General features: G+C 47.9%; 1 protein-coding gene across 2 annotated transcripts in view; it reads left to right on the top strand.

Moving 5' to 3' along the window:
- The window catches only part of SCAR (wiskott-Aldrich syndrome protein family member 3 SCAR), a 30518-nt gene extending 10137 nt beyond the window's left edge, over positions 1-20381 (top strand). The window contains exons 2-9 of one of the 2 annotated variants that reach the window (XM_025307542.1): positions 10307-10644; positions 11218-11371; positions 11471-11585; positions 11899-11931; positions 13315-13610; positions 13890-14200; positions 14330-14752; positions 15212-20381. In XM_025307542.1, coding sequence (XP_025163327.1) covers positions 10371-10644; positions 11218-11371; positions 11471-11585; positions 11899-11931; positions 13315-13610; positions 13890-14200; positions 14330-14752; positions 15212-15393 — 1788 coding nt within the window. In that variant the 5' untranslated portion in view covers positions 10307-10370 and the 3' untranslated portion in view covers positions 15394-20381. The remainder of the gene's footprint in view (positions 1-10306; positions 10645-11217; positions 11372-11470; positions 11586-11898; positions 11932-13314; positions 13611-13889; positions 14201-14329; positions 14753-15211) is intronic. The other variant, XM_011141374.2, reaches the window with a different exon arrangement.
- The last annotated feature ends 2888 nt before the right edge of the window (positions 20382-23269 follow it).

Genomic DNA, 23269 nt, shown 5'->3' with positions numbered 1-23269 from the left:
GCGTGTCGGAGGAGCGAGAGAACGGCGGAAACGGGAAGCACTCGCCGCGATTTATCCTCGAGCCGGCGCGCCGCGCGGCGGGCCTTCAAATCCGTCCGCATCCTCGCGGCCATCTTCGCGGCTTCGCGGGATTCTTCGGTCTCTCAGCCAACACTCGATTATTTCGCGCGATCATTATTAATCGAAGAACCAGTCTGTCTGATTCCCTTACATTTCATCTAAACAAATTTAATCTAACCAATTTAATTTAATCTAGACAAATTTTTAACGGTTCCACGACTGTTTTTTTTTTTTTTTTTTTTTTTTCTATCAAAGGCGCAGACACGTCCGGGAATTGCCGCTTGAGAAATGAAAACGCAGCACAATTCGAAGGCATTTCCTCTTCTGGAATTGCGATAACGAATCCTCAGCAAAGGGTCGCGCAGGTAGCGAGGCGAAATACCTGCAAATTGGGCAAATTTCTTGGTCCACTTATCGACGTCAAGGAGAATTCACAATGCGAGCCCTCGAGTCGCCCGCTCCTTCGTCGCTTCGCAGACGTCCGATTCATAAATTTCGCATTCATACGGCAGGGCTCACGGCGAGTTATGTTCATGGGCTCCATGGACACGGGCGCATGACGTCATCCCTTTTATTATCGAGGGGTTGGAAGTGCCCGCGCCGGAGGAACGGACACCCCGATAGCCGTTCCCGCCGACTGAACTCGGAGCGAAGCCGAGGGTCGGCGACGAGAATATCCTCAGGGTTAATCTTCGCCCAGCGCTTCGCTCTTCCTCGACGACGAGCACGGAGCGAACCCTCGCGCTTACTTCGCCGCCATGAGCCGAGCGGCGCAACGACGTCCCGGCCGCGGATCTCTCCGGAGGACTCGCCGTGACCTCCTCGGACGCGTGGTCGTCCGCGTTTCGACGCCCCGTATAAATCAGCTGCTTTCACTCGGCGAGGAAGGAGCGCGATCGAGAGCGTGAAATTCGTGACGCGCGTGAGGCCGGGCTTCGGTTTCGCCGATCGCGCTGCTTGCCGATTCTCGTGTCCGTCCGTGCACGCGCGATAATATTGATCAAGCGGCTGCTGCCAAGTCGTCGAGGAGCTCGAAGCGCGGCCGGAAGCGCGCAGGAATCGGCCGCGCGGCTCACGAGCCGAGCCGAGCCGAGCCGAGGCGATTCCGCGAGGCGGCTCGCGAAAAGGGACGTCGCTAAATAAACGTCGCTAATGAAGAACGAATGCCTCCAAGAGTGGCCGTTTTCTCGCCTCTCCGGCCTGGCTGAGTCACCTCGAGAGAGCACGACCTCGAGCTCACCTCAGCCGAAACAAGTGGCACCTTGCCTTCGCTCCTGCGCGCACGTACCTCGCGGTAAGCCCCGCTGACGCGTCTTTTTTTTTTCTTTTTTTTTTTTTTTTTTTTTTTCGCTAACGTCGCTGGCTCATTCTGCAGCGGGGGATGTTGCTCGTCACACAAGTTGGAGGGGAACAGGTCGATCATCAAGGTGGGTCAAGGTGGATTTCGTGCGAATCCTCCTCCCGCATTTCTTTGTCATCAATATTGGACTTGGAAGCCGCGATGCTCTCTCGCTGAGATTAGCCGAAGAATACAGGCCGAGATAATCGGCTCTCGCGGTAGCAATGGCAGCAGGTGCCTCGTCAGCAACATTGTTCTCGCGGGAGAAAGCCCACGACGAGATTGCTTCTTGCAAGAAGGCAAGGAGGCAAGCGTTCCGCACGCGCGGATCGGCTAAATATTTTCGCGTCGCGAGAACGCGGAGAGTCTCGCGGCGGCCGCGCTGCTGCACCTCCGCCTCGGCATTGTACAAAATGTAAGGAGACCAGAGGGTGGTGGCGACCGACGAACTGTGCTGCGGCATCGCACGTGCATACGCGCGCACACACATACACACGCGCGCGCGCGCAGGCAGGATATAAATATCGCACGCGCGCGAGAACGCCGGCGATCCCTGATGAGAGCAGCGCCGGCTTTTCAGCACGTTGCTCCCATGTATAACGCATAAACGTCGATATAATTTATTCAACCTGTCGTTAGTGACCCCAACGACTCACATCCTTCCCTTATCGCTGACCCGAATACGAGTTCTCGCCTGCGTCGACTCTCTTCCACCGGAGAGTTCTCTCATGCTTTAATTAGCTGCACGTGGCTGGCCGGCCGGCCGGCCGGCTGGCTGGCTGGCTGGCTGGCTGGCTGGCTGGCTGGCTGGCTGGCTGGCTGGCTGGCTGGCTGGCTGCTGGTGATCCTCCCACGGTGATCCTTCCACCGGAGGATTATAATTGTTATCCATGCAAATGGATGGATCAGCGGCGCGGAGTTATCGCGTATGAGTCGATCGCACGAGGGGAATGAAGAAGTGGGAGATTGGCGACGAGACAGAAGTCTGTGGATCTTCCAGAGCGAAGACGACGTTTCTCTCCGTTCGGAGGGTGACCGTCGAACTTAAGTGATTTTCCACACTCGTAAATCGAGTTCTCCACTGGCGAGTCGCCGTTCAGGTTCGAATCGGCTCGTTATGTTCGCTCTTGTGAGATTGAAGGGGACAAAGCCTTTGGAACTCGCATAAGGGGGGAATTACATGCGGAAGGCCGTTTTCAAGGCTATTTTTACGAATTTGTTTAACAGAAACGGTAAGATCAATGGGCTTGAAATTTTCACAGCGTATTCATTAATGTTCAAAGTATAAAATAAATTTTATTGAATCACAAGAACCGATCTAATTTGTAATTATAGATAAAAATGCACTGATCCGTTTGCGAGCTCTATGCCGTTTGCTGTCGACATAATTCTGGACCTCTCATTACTCTGAAACCAAAAGATGAGAAAGATTTTTTAAATATACGGTTGCCATTATAGCCCGTACCAAAATGAAGGCAGTGAAACCAAGTTTGGAAAAATAGTGACTGTACAAAAATAAGGTATCGAAAATGAACCTTTTTTCAACTTGCAATCATATTTAAAAAAATGAATAAAATAAAATATAACTGTGTTCGAGGTAGGGGCGCGAAAACTACGGTATCTACTGTATATTGTGTAAAAATTTTGAAGTTATTCGGTCTGTACTTTTTGGGTAATCGTGTCGACAGTTTAAGAAAACGGTGTTTCCAGATAAACGCGTTTAAAGTGTGTGTACTTTCCATATAGATAGTAACAAATTCACTTAATATTTAGAGCATTAATGAATACACCGTGAAAATTTCAAGTCGATTGATTCTACCGTTTCTATTAAAAAATTCATAAAAGTAGCCTTGAAAACGGCCTGCTCCGCATGTAATCCCCCCCATAAATTAATCCAGACAAGACAATTAACAAGCAATCTAGGGAAACACATTGGTGTATCTTGGGACAAAAATTGTAGGAATTTAGGATAAAAGTAAATTATTGGTTAGTCGAGCTAGTTGTAATATTTGTCTTTAAGAAAAAAAAAAATGTTTGCTCTTGCGACCGGAGGCGCATCGGATGTGAGTTGAATTTGCTTGTTGTATCATCGTTGAATTTCCCGCCGGGAAAATGAAGCTACTTTTCGTCGGAAATGGAGTGGACATTTCCACGGGAAACGGCAGAGCGAATTCGAGAGAGACCTCACGGAATCGAATCTTTCGGATCGCCCGTCGCTCGCGCGCATTGTTTTCATTGATGAAGACGTGTGTCGGACTGCTTCGCGCGCGCGATTGCGATTTGCATTTCATCGCGTTGCGACGTAATCCTTCGCGCAGAGGCGTGGAATGACATTTCCCCGCGGACGTGGCCGAGGGAAGAAGATGGAATTTCAGATGCGCGCGTGTGCTTGCGCGCGATTGCGAAATCGCCACACGTCCCGGCATTAGCATAAACTCTTTGTTGTCGCTGACGGGGCCCCCGATCGCGCGATCCGTCGGGATCGCTCGATATCGCTTCTAACGCGTCGGTATGCGCTCCTCCTCGCCGGCGAACCGCTGCGAAACCGCGTTAGAATGCCGACGCAGGAATCTCCGATAGACCGTTTTACGATCGGCACGGGAATTTACGAAGCGATTGGAAGTGGGACTCGGCGCGGCGTGTGATGTTGATTATTGAATAATTTATACCTCTTTCCCTCTCTCTCTCTCTCTCTCTCTTTCTCTCTCTCTCTCTCTCTCTCTCTCTCTCCTTTTCAACACCTTGCTGGAGTAAGGTAAATGTCTCAGTAACCGGACGTAGGGGTCGTCACAAAATATACAATATATAATATGAAGAATAATTTTGATATAAATATTTGCATTTATTCGGAAACTTAAGATTCCCTTAAGTAGAGAAAAGTGATTTAAACCAATGTATACATCTATTAGCGATGAAATATTTACACAGGTAGTGAAACGCTTTAATGTCCCAGTAACCAGATAGTTGAAATAGATCGTTAATATATGCTAACGTGAAATAATATAAATATAGATGATTCTTAATGAATTTATTAACGATTGACCATTATTTTGCCAAACCGTAGGTGCGTACTTATTTAATTAATTTTTATTTTAACATTAAAGTATCGAATTGGGTATATTTTTTTTCCAACTAATCGTCAAATATTGGAGCTTTTTTCTTACAATAATTATTACTTTCATTCATTATCGTTAAACTAAATAGTAAACATTCTATTTACTAAATAGTAAATAGTAAATTTTTTTCAAAGTGGTCGGATACTGGGATCCATTTATTGTCCGGCCATTGGGACATTTACAATTTCAGTGAAAACGAGCGGAATTTCGCTCGAGTTGAAGCAATCCGGTCATCGCTCCCCGATAAACTCTCCACTGGAGTTTTATGCGAGGAAACTTGGGCACTCATTTTTTGCTTGTCTTATTCCGAAGCTGCCTTCTTATCTTTCTGGAGAAAACCGTGCAGGCCACCCATGAAGCGCGCGCTATCCTCGTCCCCTCTTCTCTCCCGCTCTCTCGATAAAGTGATTTCACCGGCTCTGATGAGGAGAGGATAATCGAATCGCGCTCGATCGGGGAAAGTGCAAAATCCAGCGCAGGCTCGAGCTGAAGAGGCGAGCGATAATCCGCGTGAGCGAGCGACTCACGCCGAAGTCACCAAGTCGCATCGATTTGCGCGCAGGGGGTAGTGACCTTGTCTTTCTTGCTTACGCGGACTTGCTTCACGCGTGACCATATGGCCGGCATGTGCCGGCCGTCGCAAGGCGCACGTGTGCGCACCAGGATGCGGCCGTGAACGAGCGTGAATAATCGCTAAAATCGCCATGGGATTCCAGTCATTGTCGAGCTCTTGCCGCTCTACCTCTTGCCGGCGGGAAAAAGAGAAACGGGAAAGCCGCGCGCGTTCGAGGTTTCCAGTTCGCGCGCGATCGACTGCGCGTCGCCGCGTTGTGAACGCATGCCTTATGCTCGTATCGCCTCTCGCACGTAGGATTAGCGAGAGCGATACTGCGGCTATTCCGCAAAGGTTACGCATGACTCACGTTGCCGGCCGGAGCGAAATCACAGGTAATCACCCTCCTCCCTTCGCCTGGCGGACCTTCGGAAACGCGATGAGTCCGAGAGATTAACACTCTCCGCGAGAGAGTTAGCTTCGATCCGTTTCTCTTTGTGCTCGACCCGCAAAAGTCCTGTTATCCTTGCGAGACGCGCTGACGTGTAGGCTCGCGTTTACTTGGACCTTGCGGTACCCAGCCAGCCCGACGGAGCTGTACGAGTCGGTGTATCATTCACTCAGATGAATTTTCCTCGTGAAATCAATCTCAACCGATTGTCACGCTTGCTGATGTATTTTTCTCGAGCGATAATATCGCTGTGCAAAAAATTCACACAAAGAGTTTGTTGGGGAAAAAAGCGGCGTCGAGAGGTGGACGGAAGGTTCGATGTCCTTGAGAAAAAAAATAATAATAATAACGGCAATTCTCCCCTTTAAAATAAAAAAAACGATACCATTGTATCGATCCTCCGCAACGCCCCGAATATTCTGCGGGGGAGGGGGGGAAGCGGGACGTAAATATTCGGAATTCCCCGGGAAATTTGGCTGAACGTCAGCTGGCCATAAACACCTCCTCGAATGGCAATCGACGGGCAGTTTAGCCGGCGCGATTATCATCGACGGTATCGCGGGGCATCCTTGGCGTGCAGACCTGCAGACGCGGTTCAATGCAACCTGAAATAGGTGCAACGCGGGCGACGGGCGCGCAAGGAGCGAGTGAGTCTTTCCGGTTTCCACTCGTCGGGAAGCGGTGGTAGTATTGGTAGTAGCGGCGGCGGTGGCAACGAGTACCCCCGTCGCTGCAGCGTAGTAGTGACCTTTCAGCCTCAGGATACTGCTTACCTGGCTTATGCAAGCCGCAGTACGCGACGGCGTGGCTGCGGTTTCATTCACAACGAGCCGCACTTCTCGAGTCTCGTGAACAGCGATACTCGGATTCGAGCGAGTATCGAGAGATTTACACGCAGGCGTGATGCGAAATGAAACGGCTCTCCTCCCTCTCTCTCTCTCTCTCTCTTGAGCGGATAGCATCGCGCTCTTCTTAGAATTCCGCTCTATTGTTCATTGACGATAGGATTATGGGATAAAAACGCGAAGCCCCATATCGCGCCACGTCGCGCGAGTTTAATCGGATCGAGCTGATGTGCCTTTCATACGATTAGACCGTTAAATTATGCACGCCGCTCGCGGCGTGTGTCAATGTAAATAAAATGCATGCTAATTGTATGGAAATTATTCGCGTCGCAATCATAAATATAATATCGAGGCGCGGAGAGAGATATAAATGGGGGTACAAATCAATGCAAATTTATTCGCAGTTTTCGCGATCGCGACTCGCGATCGGCCTCGCGCGATTATTTCGCGCTGCTCTCACGCGCTCTTGTTATGCAATTTTTACCGCAGCCCGGTGCTCTCGATTCGGCGGCGGTCGCGAATGAGAGAGAGAGAGAGAGAGAGAGAGAGTGAGGGAGAGACGAGTCGTCCGCTCTGTTTTATTAAACGTCGCGGATGCCGCAATCTCGCCCGGCGCGCTCCGAACTGCGGACTGAATGACCCGCGCTCGGGCGCGTGGGAGCTGAAATGAGACACAAATACGCCAGCGTGACGAAGGGCTAAGGGCTGTGCGGTGGCCATGGTGACTCATGCCATGCACCCCATATGGTCGATCGAGCTGTCGAGCGCATGAGATTCTCCGCGATCGATCGCCGCGCCCGACGATTCAACGTCGCGCTGCGCACGTGCGTATGTATGCGTGTGTCCGTGCGTGTGATACAATTAAAACGGGACAACTTCTCGCGACGGACTCCTTGCGGCCGGTGACTAATATCGAATCAGAAGCGCGACTTTCGCCGGGAGATCCAACGCAAGACGCGCGACATCGGCGTCGGCGTCGGACGGGGAGGAACAAAACGCGAGATGGGCGCGTCATGAGTTCAAGTGCAATTTCCTCCTCGAGAGAGAGAGAGAGAGAGAGAGAGAGAGAGAGAGAGAGAGCGGAGGGGAGGAGGAGAGATTATTATTAGCTGCGTCGAGAGCTTTTCATGGCTCTGCTCGCAGGTGCAGCATCCGCCAGGGAAACTGCACCGTTTCCGTCTTGCGCCGGCTAATTGCTAATTAGACGGCACAATGGCACGTTGCGCGTGCAGCCGGCTTCGTCGTCCTCGTCGTTGTCGTCGTCGTCGTCATTGTCGAAGTCATAGCGTTTGATCACGGCCGTATCATTGACCCTGCTCGTCGGCCGCGGCGAAGGCGACCGTCCGCTGACTGATTATCTGCCGCACGCGCGATGGAAACGAAGTGTCCGGCGACCTCAGAGTCGAATCTGCTCCGCAGGAGTGTCGATTTGACGACCAGCTGGATCGCCGCGTATCGCTTCGTCAAGTGCCAAAAAATCTTCTCTCCAGTCTCACAATGGTGAAAATTGCAGTTACGCGACGAGAACACGTCTGTTCTGCACCTGCGAATCAATCACATGATGTACAGGTGTCAGATGTTACATCGACATACAGGTCAGTGTGACGGGTTGCTTGCCGATAATGCAGAGGTTGCTAAAAGAAGTCACTCGTTGATTTTGTTGATAATAATGTTTGCAGTGGTCCCAGTTGTAACAAGTGCAATTAACTTCGCACAGTGATCCAGTTTCTAGTCGATTCATATACTTTTGCAGAAGCAATCTTTTGTAGAAACATGGATGAAACACAGTATATGAGACTTTTAAATATTATTCCTGTATCGTTTTCTTTCCAATCTTCAATTTCTATCGAACTTTCCAACGTAAGGAAGTAATTGAGAAAAATTACGGGAAACCAGAAAACATTTATATTATTTATCTCTTTGACTATTACTCTTTACTCTGCTATTTATTCTGCTTAATTCCATAATATTTGCCTCTCAGTTGCACTTTTTTAAATATCTTTTCTAATTCAATGAGGTGAACTCCTGTCTCCGGTAATCGGTCGATAAACTGTCATAGCGATCACTATCGTCCGAATACGGGCAAGCAACCCGTCATACCCTGATCAGTATGTTGACGTTACACTCTGTACCAGTGAAGTAGATGGCCGAAGGCCCCCCATGCCTCGGGTTTTTTGCAGTGTTATAAGTGAAAAAAAAATTAGATAAATCGTTTATTTTGCCATTTTGTTTATGTACAAATAATAAATAAAATTTAACTATTCAATAAAATAATTAATAATAATAATAATAATAATAAAAACTTTTTTATTTCTTTTTGAAATATGTAAACATATGTACAAAGAAGGAACATTTTATATACACAAATAATATCTATAAATTTATATTTATAATATTAAAAAAAAGAACAAATTGCTCCTGGTCCTTGGTGGCTCCGAGGCCCCTGTATTCTAACACTCTAACACCTTCTATTTACGCCACTGCCTTGTACAACATGCATTGATTAATATCACGCAGGAGATCACACATCGATAAGTCCCGATTAAAATTTGCGTATCGGTCGACGCAACGCGATGCGCCGGCAGGCGAGTCGATCGGAGCAGCTCCGAGTGGCTCATCGGCACATTCTTCTGCGATTCGCAGACGCGACGATGACGACGTTCGCTCATCGCGCAGTCATCGCGAGAAAGCGAATTGTGTAATAACTCGCTGTTACAGCGGCGTGACGGAGGGGGAAAGAAGAAACGGAAGATAAAAGAAACAGCCAGTGGAAAACGCGAGCGCACGCTCGCGGCCGAACGCCAATGGCGGCCGGGCGCGATAAGATGTTATCGTTATCACGGCGTGACGTTCGGTACACGCGCGATTGCGTAACGCTGCGCGCGTGTGAGCACCGGTCTCTCTCTCTCTCTCTCTCTCTCTCTCTCTCTCTCTCTCTCTGTCTCTGTCTCTGTCTCTCCTTTATCCAAGTCGCGCGTTCTCTCGCGATCGCGTCGGAAAAAGTCGGGGAAAAAACACGCCGCGGCGTGTGACTTCGAAACAAGCGGATCTCTTCCTTTCCGCCCGTCTGAAGCGGCTCGCTCGTTTTCCTTGCATTCTTGTTTGCGCGCACTACGTGTTTCGGTCACGGTCGGGACGAGGACCCCCTCGAGTGTCCTCGGATCAAAGGACCGTCGTTGGGCGGATCGAATATTCATTCGGTCGGCGGAGCTCCTCGAGAAGCACGGAAGAGCGTTGTCGCTATGAGTGCGGCGGCGATTTCGCACTCGTCGAGAGCTGTCTAATTACTCCAAGACGAATTATCTGTCTGAGCACTCCGGCGGGGCGGTCGATGTGAAACAAGGAATCTTTCAGTCTTTGAGGTGATTCCACGAGGCCTGAAAACTCGACTCGCGTCGATTTCACGTGAATGTCGCGAGGGCACGAACGAGCACGTGAACGACACGTCTGTTTTGAACTAATTGAACGTGAGAATACGTTCTCTAATTGGACGCGATGGTTTATATATCGGTGGACTCATCGGGCAATTAGACCCAAAGTCTCTTCGTTGCGTTGAGGGAACATCAGTTTGAAATGAATCGGTTACTGCCGTCGTGAAATCGAGGAGAACTCGGTCATGTCAATTAATTAGTTGGATACATTGATTTATACTTGTCATTGATACAGCTGTTTCATTATGTATGTAATTAGATATAGTAATTATCAATGTAGTAATTATCCGTTCGAATTTCTCAGCGGCGAGTTGTTGCGTTTTCCAGTGATTGAATCCACGACCGAGAGAATGCCACCTAAGGCACCTAAGGTACCGAAACGGTAGAGTGAGAGAGAGAGAGAGAGAGAGAGAGAGAGAGAGAGAGAGAGAGAGAGAGGGGAAGAGAAAGCTTTGCAGTTGTGAAATCGACCTTGTCACCGATGACCAACGATACTTCGTCTCGGTTGCAGGTCTCGAGAGAACGGTGAGTGAGCTTTCGCGAGGAGTGAGGCGAAACGAGCATCCGAGCTGAGGATGCCACTTCCGAAAAGACTGGTGGAGCCCGTGCACGTAGCACGCGGCACTATCCCCGAGGACTTCCCGTTGCCGTCGGAGTTGGAGGCGGCCACCAATGGCACATTAGCCAACACTATCAGACAACTATCCAGCCTGTCTAGGCACGCCGAGGATCTGTTCGGCGAGCTAGCGAGGGAGGCCCATGGGCTGAGCGACCGTGCCAATTCACTGCAAGCTAGGATAGACCGCTTAGCTGTCAAGGTCACTCAGCTCGACAGTAACGTGGAAGAAGGTAAGGCGCGAACGAGGAATAGAAAGGAAGAGAGAAATGCCGCAATGCGATTACGTGTTATCTTGCCGGTGAAAAATGGCGCAATAACTAGAGTAAAACAATATATATATTAATACTGATAATATAACGGTGGTATATTTAACTATCTCTTCGTCGCGCCACCACGTATAGACCGCTGACTTGCTGACCTTTGTCTCTCCATTATTGATTTCGCGTCTCGACGGAGACTTATTTATTTTGATGAAAAGGAGTAACATTCAAAATTCATTATTTTAAAAGTCAGACTTTTCTAATACATTGAGAGACATCAACAGGTTTGGGGTAATATATTAATATTAATATCGAAAGAGATCAGATTGACAGATCACAAAAGTAATATAAAAGTTTGTCCGATGAAGCAATCATAAGAATGGTGCTCGTCGAACGACTCAAGACTTCTTAATGTTTTTTGCAATTGAAAAGATCTAGAAGATCTAGAAGAGTTGCGATTAAAATGATCTAGAAGAAAAGTTGGCGGGGGGAGAGGTGAGAAGAAGTAACGAACATAACATGTGGCTTCCTTTTTCCACGCAGTCTCGTTACAAGACATACACATGAGAAAGGCGTTCAAGAGCTCCGTGGTGTTCGACCAACAAGTCGTCTCCAGGGACACGATGCCGACGGCGATGCTGGAGACGTATCACCAATGCGACACACCGCCGCCGCTGGATAAGCTGAATATTTACAGGTAATTATAAGCGACGCGTTCAAGTCCTCATCGATCAAGCTGCCGAGATTGAACTCGAAGATAGATCCGCGACTGTTGAAATTCTCTCGTGGTTTTCAGGGAGGACGGTAAGGACGGCCTGAAGTTCTACACCGACCCGAATTACTTCTTCGACCTCTGGAGTCAGGAGATGCTCAAAGACACGGAAAAGAAGCTGCATGATCGGGGGAAGAAGGTGAGTCCTCGCTGGGGTAGCTCGTACTCAATGGCGCACCTCGACGACTGCGGACGTTTCACGCAATTTCACTGCGAAATGTTCACGACCCGAATACGCGCGCATCCGTCGTGTTCCGAGAGAAGCCGATAGATGAAAGCGAGAATCAGTCGAGCATAAAATTCTGTTCGGCCTTCCTCGGTTGCCCTTGCAGCGGTCGGGGTGCGTGAGAAACTCGTAGAACTGTGAACTAGTCTTAATGATGTATATCTTATGATACAAAATAATGTTTGCTGCGATTCTAACTACTGAAACTATGTCCCCTTCGTTGTAGAGCGAGTCTGAATATGCCGAACCGTTCAGAGAGGCAAGTCGATGGTTTGGATCTTTGTAGTTTTTTCTCTATTTTACACCCTTCATACGAAAAACATCCAGTGTCTCTTTCTCTCAGTGAATCGACCTGACCGCCCAATCAAACTCTCTCATCGTATATACTCATCGCACTCTCATCGTATATAATCAGTACTCTCTCACTTCTCTCTTTCTCTCTCTCTCTCTCTCTCTCTCTCTCTCTCTCTCTCTCTCTCTCTCTCTCTCTCTCTCTCTCTCACTTCTCTCTCTCTCTCTCTCTCTCTCTCTCACTTCTCTCTCTCTCTCTCTCTCTCTCACTTCTCTCTCTCTCTCTCTCTCTCTCTCTCTCTCTCATGATTTTGTCTGTCATTAACCGACCTTTTTGCGCTGACATAGAGACTGACGCTATAGATGCTCGCTTTCTCAAACGTTACGTAGTTACGCTGACCACTCTTTTGTCGGTGGGGACACACACTCTACATTCACCGTGCGCGTAGATCGAACGCGTGAGCACGTCGCTTCCTGCTCGAGAGGCGTCCTGAGTTCTCGAAGAAGGAACTGCGCGAGGTTCCATCTACGCGGGACCTGATCTGATGAAGTCCCACAACCCCACCCCTTTCTCTCTCTCTCTCTCTCTCTCTCTCTCTCTCTCTCTCTCTCTCTCTCTCTCTCTCTCTCTCTCTCTCTCTCTCTCTTCCTCCCCACCCACTGTAAATTGAGTTGTGTTTTTGAAATACGAAACAAGTCTCTCACACCCGCCATCACCCACCGTCACCTTGTGGATCACACTTGTGTAATGCCGTTCATTGCCAGTCATGCAAGTTTTGAATGTACTTATATACATATAGAACTGCGTCATCTACTCATCATCCACCAAGTCATCTTCGATCGACTCCGATCACCCACATGATCTCGATCGTCCACATCACCCACATGCCAGGAAATATATCTCATCTTCATTTTGCCATGTCTATTGCGTAGGAAATAAAACTGTCCGCGAGAAGCGAATCGTCCGAAATCCCCTTTTTCACGACGACGTCGCGTCTCCGACGAAATTGACTCTCGCAGCGTTTCACTTTTATTTCCTACTTATATACACATACATAAATATATATATTCTCATATCCCACTCAACTATTGATCCAGTAAAATATCCGACCGTAAAAGAAGAAAACACGTCGCTCTAAGAGCGTTAGCGACGCGCGAAATTAAGAGAGATAACTCGATGATTGCGACCTCGGCGACCAGATCGGCGCAAACGCCGCTGCCACTGGATCAATCGTCGGAATCGTTCTTGACTTTTGAAAACCGATTGTGCTTGACTTACATGCGATGCACCTTGTTCGTCCATCCGTCTACGCACGACGCCTTTTAATTCGCTCTCTTCTGCGACACACAGCCGCACAGGCCTCGGAACGAGGATGGCGGCGGAGGAGGTGGCAGACACAAGAAGCGCGTGAGACAGCCCCACAACACCAGGGAACGGCAACGGCAATTGGCCGTCGGCCACGGCGAGTACATCATGCCGTCGCAAGGCATCCAGTACAGAGCGCCGCACAGCGTGCCCGATGATGCGCTGCTGGGCATGGTGATGACGGAGCCGCGTCCACCGAGGCCCAACAGCATCGAGCTGCAGCGGAGTTACCCTCCAGAGGGACAGCATCTCTACAGTCCTCCGTCTTCCGATCACTACAGGTGGGAGAGCTCGCTGCGACAAAGCTCAAATTCAGTTATATTATATAGGTAGTATAATATTATATGCGAATATTCGTATCACTGTGCTATATTACATACATACATGTTGAGGTAGATTTAATAGTTAATGTTATCATATAATATTAATTAGTTGCTACGATTATATCATAGTTACGCAATGCTATAATTATAGGCGATAACTATACTATAGAAAAAGTTATTGATAATTATGCTTGAGTCGAGTAACGGCATTTAATCAACGATATTCTCTTGCAACAGGGCGACAAACTACGTGACTCAGGGCTACGACGAGAACCTATACGGCTCGCACTACGCTCCGGGTCAGGTGCCGGCAGGCAGTGAAACGTATCAGAGCCCTGGCGGTCAGAGCACGCCGAGTAGAGGTGGCAGGTCGCGGCCGTCGCAACCTCCGCCAGCACCGCCGAGCAACGCTTCCAGCAACTCCACGCCCACAGTGGCCTCCGCCAACAATACGCCGACAAGGGGAAGATCGATGAGTACCGGCAGGGATACTTTGCCGCCGCCGCCGCCGCCACCTGGAGAAACTATGTCTCCACCTTCCATGAACGGTGCTCTTGTTTTCTCGCTGATTATTCTTTTACTTGCTTCTACGTTTGTTTATTTGATCGTAAATCTAGAGAGACAATTTTATATATCGTTACTTGTAGATAATAATAATGTTTATCATGGTGTTGCAGGCTCCATACCGTCGCACTTACTGAACAGGAACGGCAGCCGGTCGGACAGTCCTTTACCAAGTCGACGCTCCACGCCAACACCGCCAAACCACGCGGGACAGTTGGGTACGGACGAGATAGATCCGGCACCCCAAGATCTTCCACCGCCACCGCCCACCCCTGACCCCACTCCACCGAGGCCGATCTCACCTCCGTGCAACATCCCGCCACCACCGCCGCCTCCGCCGCCACCACCGGTCGCCAACGGGCCCGTTGTGGTGCCGGCGATGACGAACGGCGACATTGCGAAGATGATCGCGACCAACCCGCCGAAACTGAAGCCCCTGAAGAGCATCGTGGCGGACGGAAACCTGAGGAAACCCGTCAACCCGAACATCCCCTTGGTCGACCCTCGGAACGATCTGCTCAAGGCGATCCGCGACGGTGAGTTTTCGATTATAAGATTGTCAAGATATCCATTTTCGTGTTCATTGTTGGAAGCTATAATTATTTTACAATCCGCCCCCATCAGGAGTCGGCCTATTTCTTGCGCAAGAGGAGAAATTCACTGAAATTATATAATCATACTTCTTAGTTTATAATTATTTTACCACAATTCTAAAGTCATACACGATGAGGTATCAAACACTTTTCCAAGTGTGGAGATTTCAGGTTAGTGTTGAGCCAACTGTTTATTGAAGGCATACAGTTGCAGCTGGTAGATTAGATGCTGAAGACAAGAATAAAATAATAAACCTATTAATCAAGCGACTCTATTCAGCACAACCTAGGGACGTGTCCCATAAATGAAATATCACTCGTTATTGAGTTAAAGTCACTGCTTCGCCTTGGCAGCCTACGCAGCCGTTTCTCACTCGTCGTCCCTCCGTCTCGGTCTTGCAGGCATAAAGTTGCGCAAGGTGGAGAAGATCGAGCAGAAGGAGGTGGAGCGCGTGAACGCTCTCAACGACGTCGCTTCCATCCTGGCGCGCCGCGTCGCCGTCGAGTTCAGCGACAGCGACTCAGCCTCGGAGAGCGAGTGCGACAGCGAGGGATGGGGCGAGCAGGAGAGCAATCTAGCGTGACCCAACTCCCTGCCATCCGCCGCCACCGCTGCCACTGCCTCCTAGGGAAAAGGCTGACGATTCTCTCGATTCTTTCGTGTCTCCGTAGCCGAACTACAACTCGTCGTCTGGGAGGATCCGCGAGGACGTTCGCGCGCCTCACCTTACATTAAGCGAGCCCGGATCCTTCCGGGACTGGAATCAAGCGAATCCTCGGTTCACGTTCTCAACGAAGATCGCTCTTGTCGCGGGGGACACGCGTTGTAAGGATATGATTTTATATAGATTAATTTATTAGTCAGTCATCGAATGCGCGCAAACAAAGACAGTCCGTTGTTCGATCCTTCTACATTCATACTCCTCGTTACTTTCGTTACTCAACTCAACAACAACGAGAGAAATCAAAGTGGAATTGTCGTTTTTCGTTATCAGCTTGCTCACTTCCCGCTGACTGGAGACTTTATCCTGTTGAAAGCAAAACGGACATTTCAGCCCTGAGGAGAAAAGTAAAGGGGAAAAATACATTCGATCTATGAGATATGATACGTCATGCGTTGACACGTTGACTGCCATGGTTGTAAAGTATATATAATCCATTGCTTGCAAGAAATTAAGTATACGTAGTCAGTAAGATGCGAATCAAACGAATTAGTAGCGAGTAGAGAGATCGCGCGCTTGTTTACTTTCCATTTTATCTTTGGCGACTCAGATTTTCTAGTTGAGACTTAGTCGAGCATCGAGGCGGCTGGTGCAAATCAGCAGCGAATGGCAGTCAACGTGCGCAGAGGTTCAGCTCCGACGACTTTTCGAGTCCGTCACAGCCACGGGGCTCGTTTATTCTTAGGTCTCTCTCACCCGTCAGTCAGCCCGCAACAGCGAATACCGGCCGGCCAATCAGTCACAGACCGAGGCAATAGCACACGCGCAGTTTTAGTTTAATCACTCTCTCTATCTCCTTGAGACGTTGTCGAGGACGCGCTAATTGCGGTCAATTTGATCGCGACGTAGCCCTCGTTACGGCGAATCGCGCGACATAGTTTCAAAATGCAGCGAACGGGAGCTCGTGAGCTCGCCTAGGCTCGCGCACGCACACGCGAGCTTCACACACACACACACACACACACACACACACACATAGGTTATTAACGTAAAAACGTAGGGGGAGAGGGAGGGCTGTCGACGCGGTTGCGACCCCCTCCCCGGGGCCCGCTTGCGCAGGAGGAAGAAGAAGAATCGGCTTGACAGTGGCTGAACGTCGCGCGTTTACGAATGCAAAAGAAAGAAATTACTATTCTGTAATGTGTTAATAATGATTTCATTAGTTCTCCAAACGAACTTGCGCGTCACGTAGGTTCCCCGACCGAGCTTAATGATTATTTGCGTAAATTTCAGTCGAGTGGAATCGCACGAATGTAAAACTTGCGGATTTTGGCATTCGGTGACTAGCGCGTGTCGTTCAGGCTGTCAGCGTGACACGCGCACAGAGACGAAGACGAGAAAGCGGACATCGGTACTCTTACCGAGGTCGTGGCTCGACCAGCTCACCGCTCGCCAGGCGGAGCGACTTCCTTTCCCGGCACATTCCATAGAAATGTTGTACGCAACGATCATTCATTCACTCATTCACGTTACGATAAAAAGGAACAGAAGGATTAATAACGATAATAGTATAATAATAATGATAATAATTATGATAATGATAATATATATATACACATGATAAGTATCTACTTACCCTGATAGAGGCGTGCGCGCTCCGCGTTAATGAGATGCCGTAAACGAGACATCGGTGCGAGTTAAACCAAAAGGCAGGGTTTAGGTATTCTCCCTCTCTTTCCCGTGCGCGAGGAACTGTAAGATGAAACACTGTCTATCTGTCTGTCTGTCTGTCTGTCTGTCTGTCTGTCTGTCTGTCTGTCTGTCTGTCTGTTTGTCTGTCTGTTTGTCTGTCTGTCTGTCTGTCTCGTGATTATTTCGCGTGTCTCGCTTGGTCATACGCACAGAAGAGTCTTCCGTCAGAGCGGATCTCTCTGTTCACCGCATTTCCGAGCCGCGATCTTCCATGCCGCGTCGGCGGGCGTTGAAGGATGATGATGAAGAGTCGGGGCGGGGTGACGCCAAAGTCATCGCACCGTTCGCGCGAATATCTCTACCGAGAATCCTTATTTTTATACGACAGTTGCGTAATAACGAAAGAGCAGGAGGCAAGATGGAAGCCTGGAACCTTTCACTTTCGTTGGGACTCTACAGACAACGAATGATTATATTCGCTCAATTGTTGGATCTTATATATCATACAAATTGTACAATATTGTATATAATTATAAACGTACTGCGTATTGCGTATGTAATTATAATTATATACTTACTTAACAATTATTTTCTCTCTCACTTAGTTTTCACACAAATAACTCATCGTCGCGCGTCGCATGCGACGATCTTTTTCTCGAACAGGATAAAACGGGGCGCACGGGGATTTTATTTAGAGACATCCGAGAGAACCATGCGATCACTTCGACAGCGTTCACCCTGCGCGGTAGAGACACTCTCTCTCTTTCTCTCTCTCTCTCTCTCTCTCTCTCTCTCTCTCTCTCTCTGTCGAGAAACCAAAATACTCCATTAAACGTAGGGCGCGACGGCGGTGCGACTAAACGCGGCTGAGGATCGATATTTTTTAGCGTAACTCGACTCGGGCGAGAAAGAGACGGGGAGAGAATATAAATATATACATATATAAATATAAATATAGAATCGTGTATCGCGTTGTTAACGACGAGGAGCACACAGAGTTGCCAATTGATACGGTAACGGCGAAGAGAGGGGAGAAATGATTGTGATTTATTTTGCATCGATATGGGTGAAGTACGACGACGACGACGACGACGACGACGACGACTACTACTCTAAATAAGCCGAATACGCATATGTATACATTATACAGATTATATATATATATATATTGATCGTTATGTAAGGGATCGCCGTGAAATCCCACGGGCGGCGGCAAAGAGGACGCATTTTCCTTTCCTCCTTTCCCGCCACCCGCCGGTGGATTTCCCCGAGTGAAGTCTGTAAATTTTCTTGTATGTACCGCGAATCTTCTTCTGTAAGTAATTGATGATAGCTACCGATAACGCAAACTGCGAGCGAGCGATTCTGTTGGACGCGAGGCGCACGAACGTTCGAATGTTTTGCCTGCTGAGCGAGCTGCTGCGCGAGTCCATTCGTTTTTGCACTCGAATCCTTTTTTTCATTTTTTATATTTGCGCACCATTCTTATCTTCTTTCGAGAGAACAGTTGGATCGAGCTTCGCTCGAGTTCTCCTCGGGGAGAATCAATTTTTCCACTCATGTATTTTTCCGTTTCTTTCCGTTTTTTTCAATTTACAAGGATAAGCCAGTTTCAAACTTCTCCGGGCGATTATGCGCGCGCTTATCTCTCTCCTTCTCTCCTTCCTTTCTCAAGTCAAACCCTTCATTTCACCCTCTTGTGGGCGTTCGATTGAGTCGAGCCGCGCGTAACTGTCACTCTTATATTTAACATTTCACCGTGTGTATATAAAAGTATATATATATATATAACGCGAGCGCGTGAAGGCTCAGCGGCACGCGCGAGCGATTCATTGGCGGCGGTGGCGGCGGCGCGTGTACATTTTCACGTGAATCTAAGGTCACAGCCGGAAACTGATGCGGCGTAATAATATTGTAACATTACAGCACCCGTGCCCGTGCAACAACGCGTTTACATGCGCGGCTCGTCGAGCCGCCTGAGAGAGAATTAAAGCTCAAGCCTCGGTTAGTTTATTTAAAGCTGGACAAAGTCTCGCGCGCGCTGTAAACACGGCGCGAAGTTCAACCGCGCACGCGCGCGCGCGCGGTTCGATCTCTCGATGCGCCCGCGGGAGGAACGATCGGTACCCTTCGCGACGAAGCCGGCGAGGCGCGTCGCTCTCTCTCTCTCATCTTACGTCTCCACGACTTTGTTTAGTTCTTTAAATAAATTATGCTCTCCACGTTGAGTGTTTACTTTTTATTTCGCTAATTTTTCTCATACAGAGGGTGCACCAATAATTCTCCCCTATCTCTCTCTCCGGCTTTCTCCTCTCCAAGCGTCAGTCAGTTGTTTCTCGTGTTTTCACTTTTTCCCTCAATGTCTGAAACATGACGAGTCCTCGAGGCGTACTGTCGATCCTTTCGGAGATATTGGCGCACCCGGCGTATACAAGTAGGAGCGATACAACGCGCAGCGTAGGTAGACGTAAGGAAACTAGACGTAAAAGGATATTCTTAGCTATCCCGCCAATTTACGACACAGTATTTATCGGATGTTTTTTCTAAGGATCAATGCGAAGAACGAAGAGGGTAGGAGAGGGGCGAGGAGAAGTGTTTTCTTTTTCGGACGTGAGTCTTTTCGACGTCGCGCGCACGCGAGTTTGTACGAGCGGAAAAATTGAAGAGAAAAAAGAAATAAAGTAAGTAATAGCTGTATCATTCACTCGTCGACCGACATGCTTATAACCGCAAGGTTTCCCGTACTAAATTATTGTAAAAGCCGCTGTACCTAAGTCCACGGGTATTCCAAAGCTTATGTAACGAAGTTTATGCTCGAGGGGTAGTTGATAAAAAAAACGACCGTCGGAAGTCGGATGTAGACCGACGTACACACACACACACACACACACACATGTATGTGTGTGTATGTGTGTGTGTGTATACGCGGGAACCCGACGAAGCAACAAAAAAGGGGGGAGGGAAGGAGAGACTAAAAACCTACGACGAAGACGAACGTTCTGGGCTCTCTCTTGAATTGGTCCCTCTGGGATCCGCGGGAGAGGGGGAGAGAGAGAGAGAGAGAGAGAGAGAGAGAGAGAGAGAGAGAGAGAGAGAAATCCAGCCCAGAATGCGAGCGTCACTTACCCACACCGTTACAAATATACGATGGTATTATTAATAATAATGAATTTGTAGCAAATCTGTACAGAGCCAAATAAATCAAAAAAATTTCGTAACTTTCCGCATCTGTTTCTTCGAGAGTCTTCGTGAGCCTTCAAGGGTCGAACTTGATCCGGAAGTCAGAGCCGATTCCTCTCGGTTGATCGCTTACCTTACTTTCCAGCTGTAACTTTTAGTGGGATCTCGCGGAGACTCTCGGCGGGGATCTTTCAGTCACATGTACGCTTACGTACATACACAGGCGCGCGCACACACCGACTTTGTGTATAATAAAATTAACATTTTATTTGAAAAATCGAGACATACACAGATGCGAAAACAATGGTATTACATTGGTAGCACCGATAAATAGACGTTGAAACGATACTTTGAGACTTTAGAGTGACTATGCGCGGGCTGATTGCTCGATCGGTCGATATCAGTTCGCTCAATCTTTGTCGGACGCGCCGCTCGCGTGTCGCGATATCCTTTTTCTTCCTGATCACCGAGCAACAGCTTTCTCGCGGCTCGATCGGAGCGACACAGGGTGTCCATAGAGTCCCTGCCTGTCCCTGAAGGCGAAGTCATGCTCGCTCGTTTTCTAGCCGAAACTATCCCTCAACTTCACCAATTAAGGGTTATAATTAAATCACTAACAATTCTAATCGATCAGTCTGTTCATTCCCTAGAGCCCTTAATTAATATTAGAGCTATTAACGAAGGCGTAAATATGTCAGACTTAAGCAGAATTAATGACGCTGAGAAATCATACGAATAAAAAATTATGCCTGAAAAGAAGTGATTTTATTTCTTGCAATTATCAGCCGCCAATGCCCGTGCGTTCTGTTCCAATTAATTAGACTCCAGACACTTTGGATGTTCCCCTTACATTCAGAAACACTCGACATCACGAATGATGCGAGATTAAAAAGAAAAAAACGAAGAAAGCTTGTCATTAATTTCTCATCGCTGCGTCGCGAATGATGTAAAATTAAAAAAAAAGAAGAAAGCTTGTCATTAATTTCTCATCGCTGTGTCGCGAATGATGTAAAATTAAAAAAAAAAAAGACGAGGAAAGCTTGTCATTAATTTCTCATTGCTGCGTCGCGAATGATGTAAAATTAAAAAAAAAAAGAAGAAAGCTTGTCATTAATTTCTCATCGCTGCGTCGCGAATGATGTAAAATTAAAAAAAAAAAGAAGAAGAAAGCTTGTCATTAATTTCTCATCGCTGCGTCGCGAATGACGTAAAATTAAAAAAAAAAAAGAAGAAAGCTTGTCATTAATTTCTCATTGCTGCGTCGCGAATGATATAAAATTAAAAAAAAAAAGATCAAGAAAGCTTGTCATTAATTTCTCATCGCTGCGTCGCGAATGATGTAAAATTAAAAAAAAAGAAGAAAGCTTGTCATTAATTTCTCATCGCTGTGTCGCGAATGATGTAAAATTAAAAAAAAAAAAGACGAGGAAAGCTTGTCATTAATTTCTCATTGCTGCGTCGCGAATGATGTAAAATTAAAAAAAAAAAGAAGAAAGCTTGTCATTAATTTCTCATTGCTGCGTCGCGAATGATATAAAATTAAAAAAAAAAAGAAGAAGAAAGCTTGTCATTAATTTCTCATCGCTGCGTCGCGAATGATGTAAAATTAAAAAAAAAAAGAAGAAGAAAGCTTGTCATTAATTTCTCATCGCTGCGTCGCGTATGACGTAAAATTAAAAAAAAAAAAGAAGAAAGCTTGTCATTAATTTCTCATTGCTGCGTCGCGAATGATATAAAATTAAAAAAAAAAAGATCAAGAAAGCTTGTCATTAATTTCTCATCGCTGCGTCGCGAATGACGTAAAATTAAAAAAAAAAAGAAGAAAGCTTGTCATTAATTTCTCATTGCTGCGTCGCGAATGATATAAAATTAAAAAAAAAAAGATCAAGAAAGCTTGTCATTAATTTCTCATCGCTGCGTCGAGGGCAAAGACAGACATCGATTCTACGGGCACGCTGTATTCCCTAATGTAACAAAACGACTCCTCCTCCGACCGTTTTCTCGACGAACGAGTTATATATTTCTAGAGAGCTAGAGAGGGAGGGGGGGGGGAGAGAGAGAGCGCGGAATGTATTTATAAATATATCTACGCGGGATGTACCACGAGATGCGCCGCGCGATCGTCGGCGCTCCTCGTCGGTACGTCCCGCGTCGTGAAATCGCAGCAATCGTCCTCGTTAGAGAGATAGGAAAAAGGAACTATCGACGACATTCAACGGATTGATCTCCGACGAGTCACCTATTCTCGAATTTTGATCGGCCTCTTTTTTTGAATCTCCTCTCCTCCGTCGCAGCCGTCGCGGCCTCCTCCGATCCTGCCGCAGCTATCTAAAAACCAGCTAGTAAAGTTGCTCTCTTACCTCTAATTCGTTCTTCCTACATAAGGATCCTCTTATATATAAATAGCGCTATGTACAAACGTAACGGACAACCGAAATGAAAAAGGATCAACGTGTTGTTGTTATTATTGGTCGCAAGCGTGACAAATGTGACGGCGGGTCTGACGAACGAACGAACAAACGAGCGTTGCGCTGGACGAGATGAATTCCGACGCTGCGCGCATGCGCGGCAGAATCGATCGAGAGATCGATCGTCGCCGTGGAATCAGCGGCGGGAAGATCGCGACACTTTCGTCCCGATGAGCTTTTCGCACGCCTGGACGTAGATCACGGAGATCATCAAGGATGCGGTCAGGCACAGTCCTGGCACAGTCCCCAGGACATCCTGGATATGCCCAGGACGATTCTCTTGCTATCCGGGCGTGTTTTTCCGACGATTTTCCGACGATTACGGAAACGCAAATTCGCCTCTTGAACGCTTTGCCGAATTCATCGGGAAGAGAAGAAAGACGTCGCAATCTTCCTTCCTTCCTTCCTTCCGTCCTTCCTCCCATCCTTTCGCGGCTATTTGAGCAGCGTTCACGATC

This window comes from Harpegnathos saltator, unplaced genomic scaffold (genome assembly GCF_003227715.2).
Source record: "Harpegnathos saltator strain DR-91 unplaced genomic scaffold, Hsal_v8.6 scaffold9, whole genome shotgun sequence".
Lineage (NCBI taxonomy): Eukaryota > Metazoa > Arthropoda > Insecta > Hymenoptera > Formicidae > Harpegnathos > Harpegnathos saltator.
The sequence above is the reverse complement of the archived record's forward strand: the minus strand, read 5'-3'. Positions and strand labels throughout refer to the sequence as shown.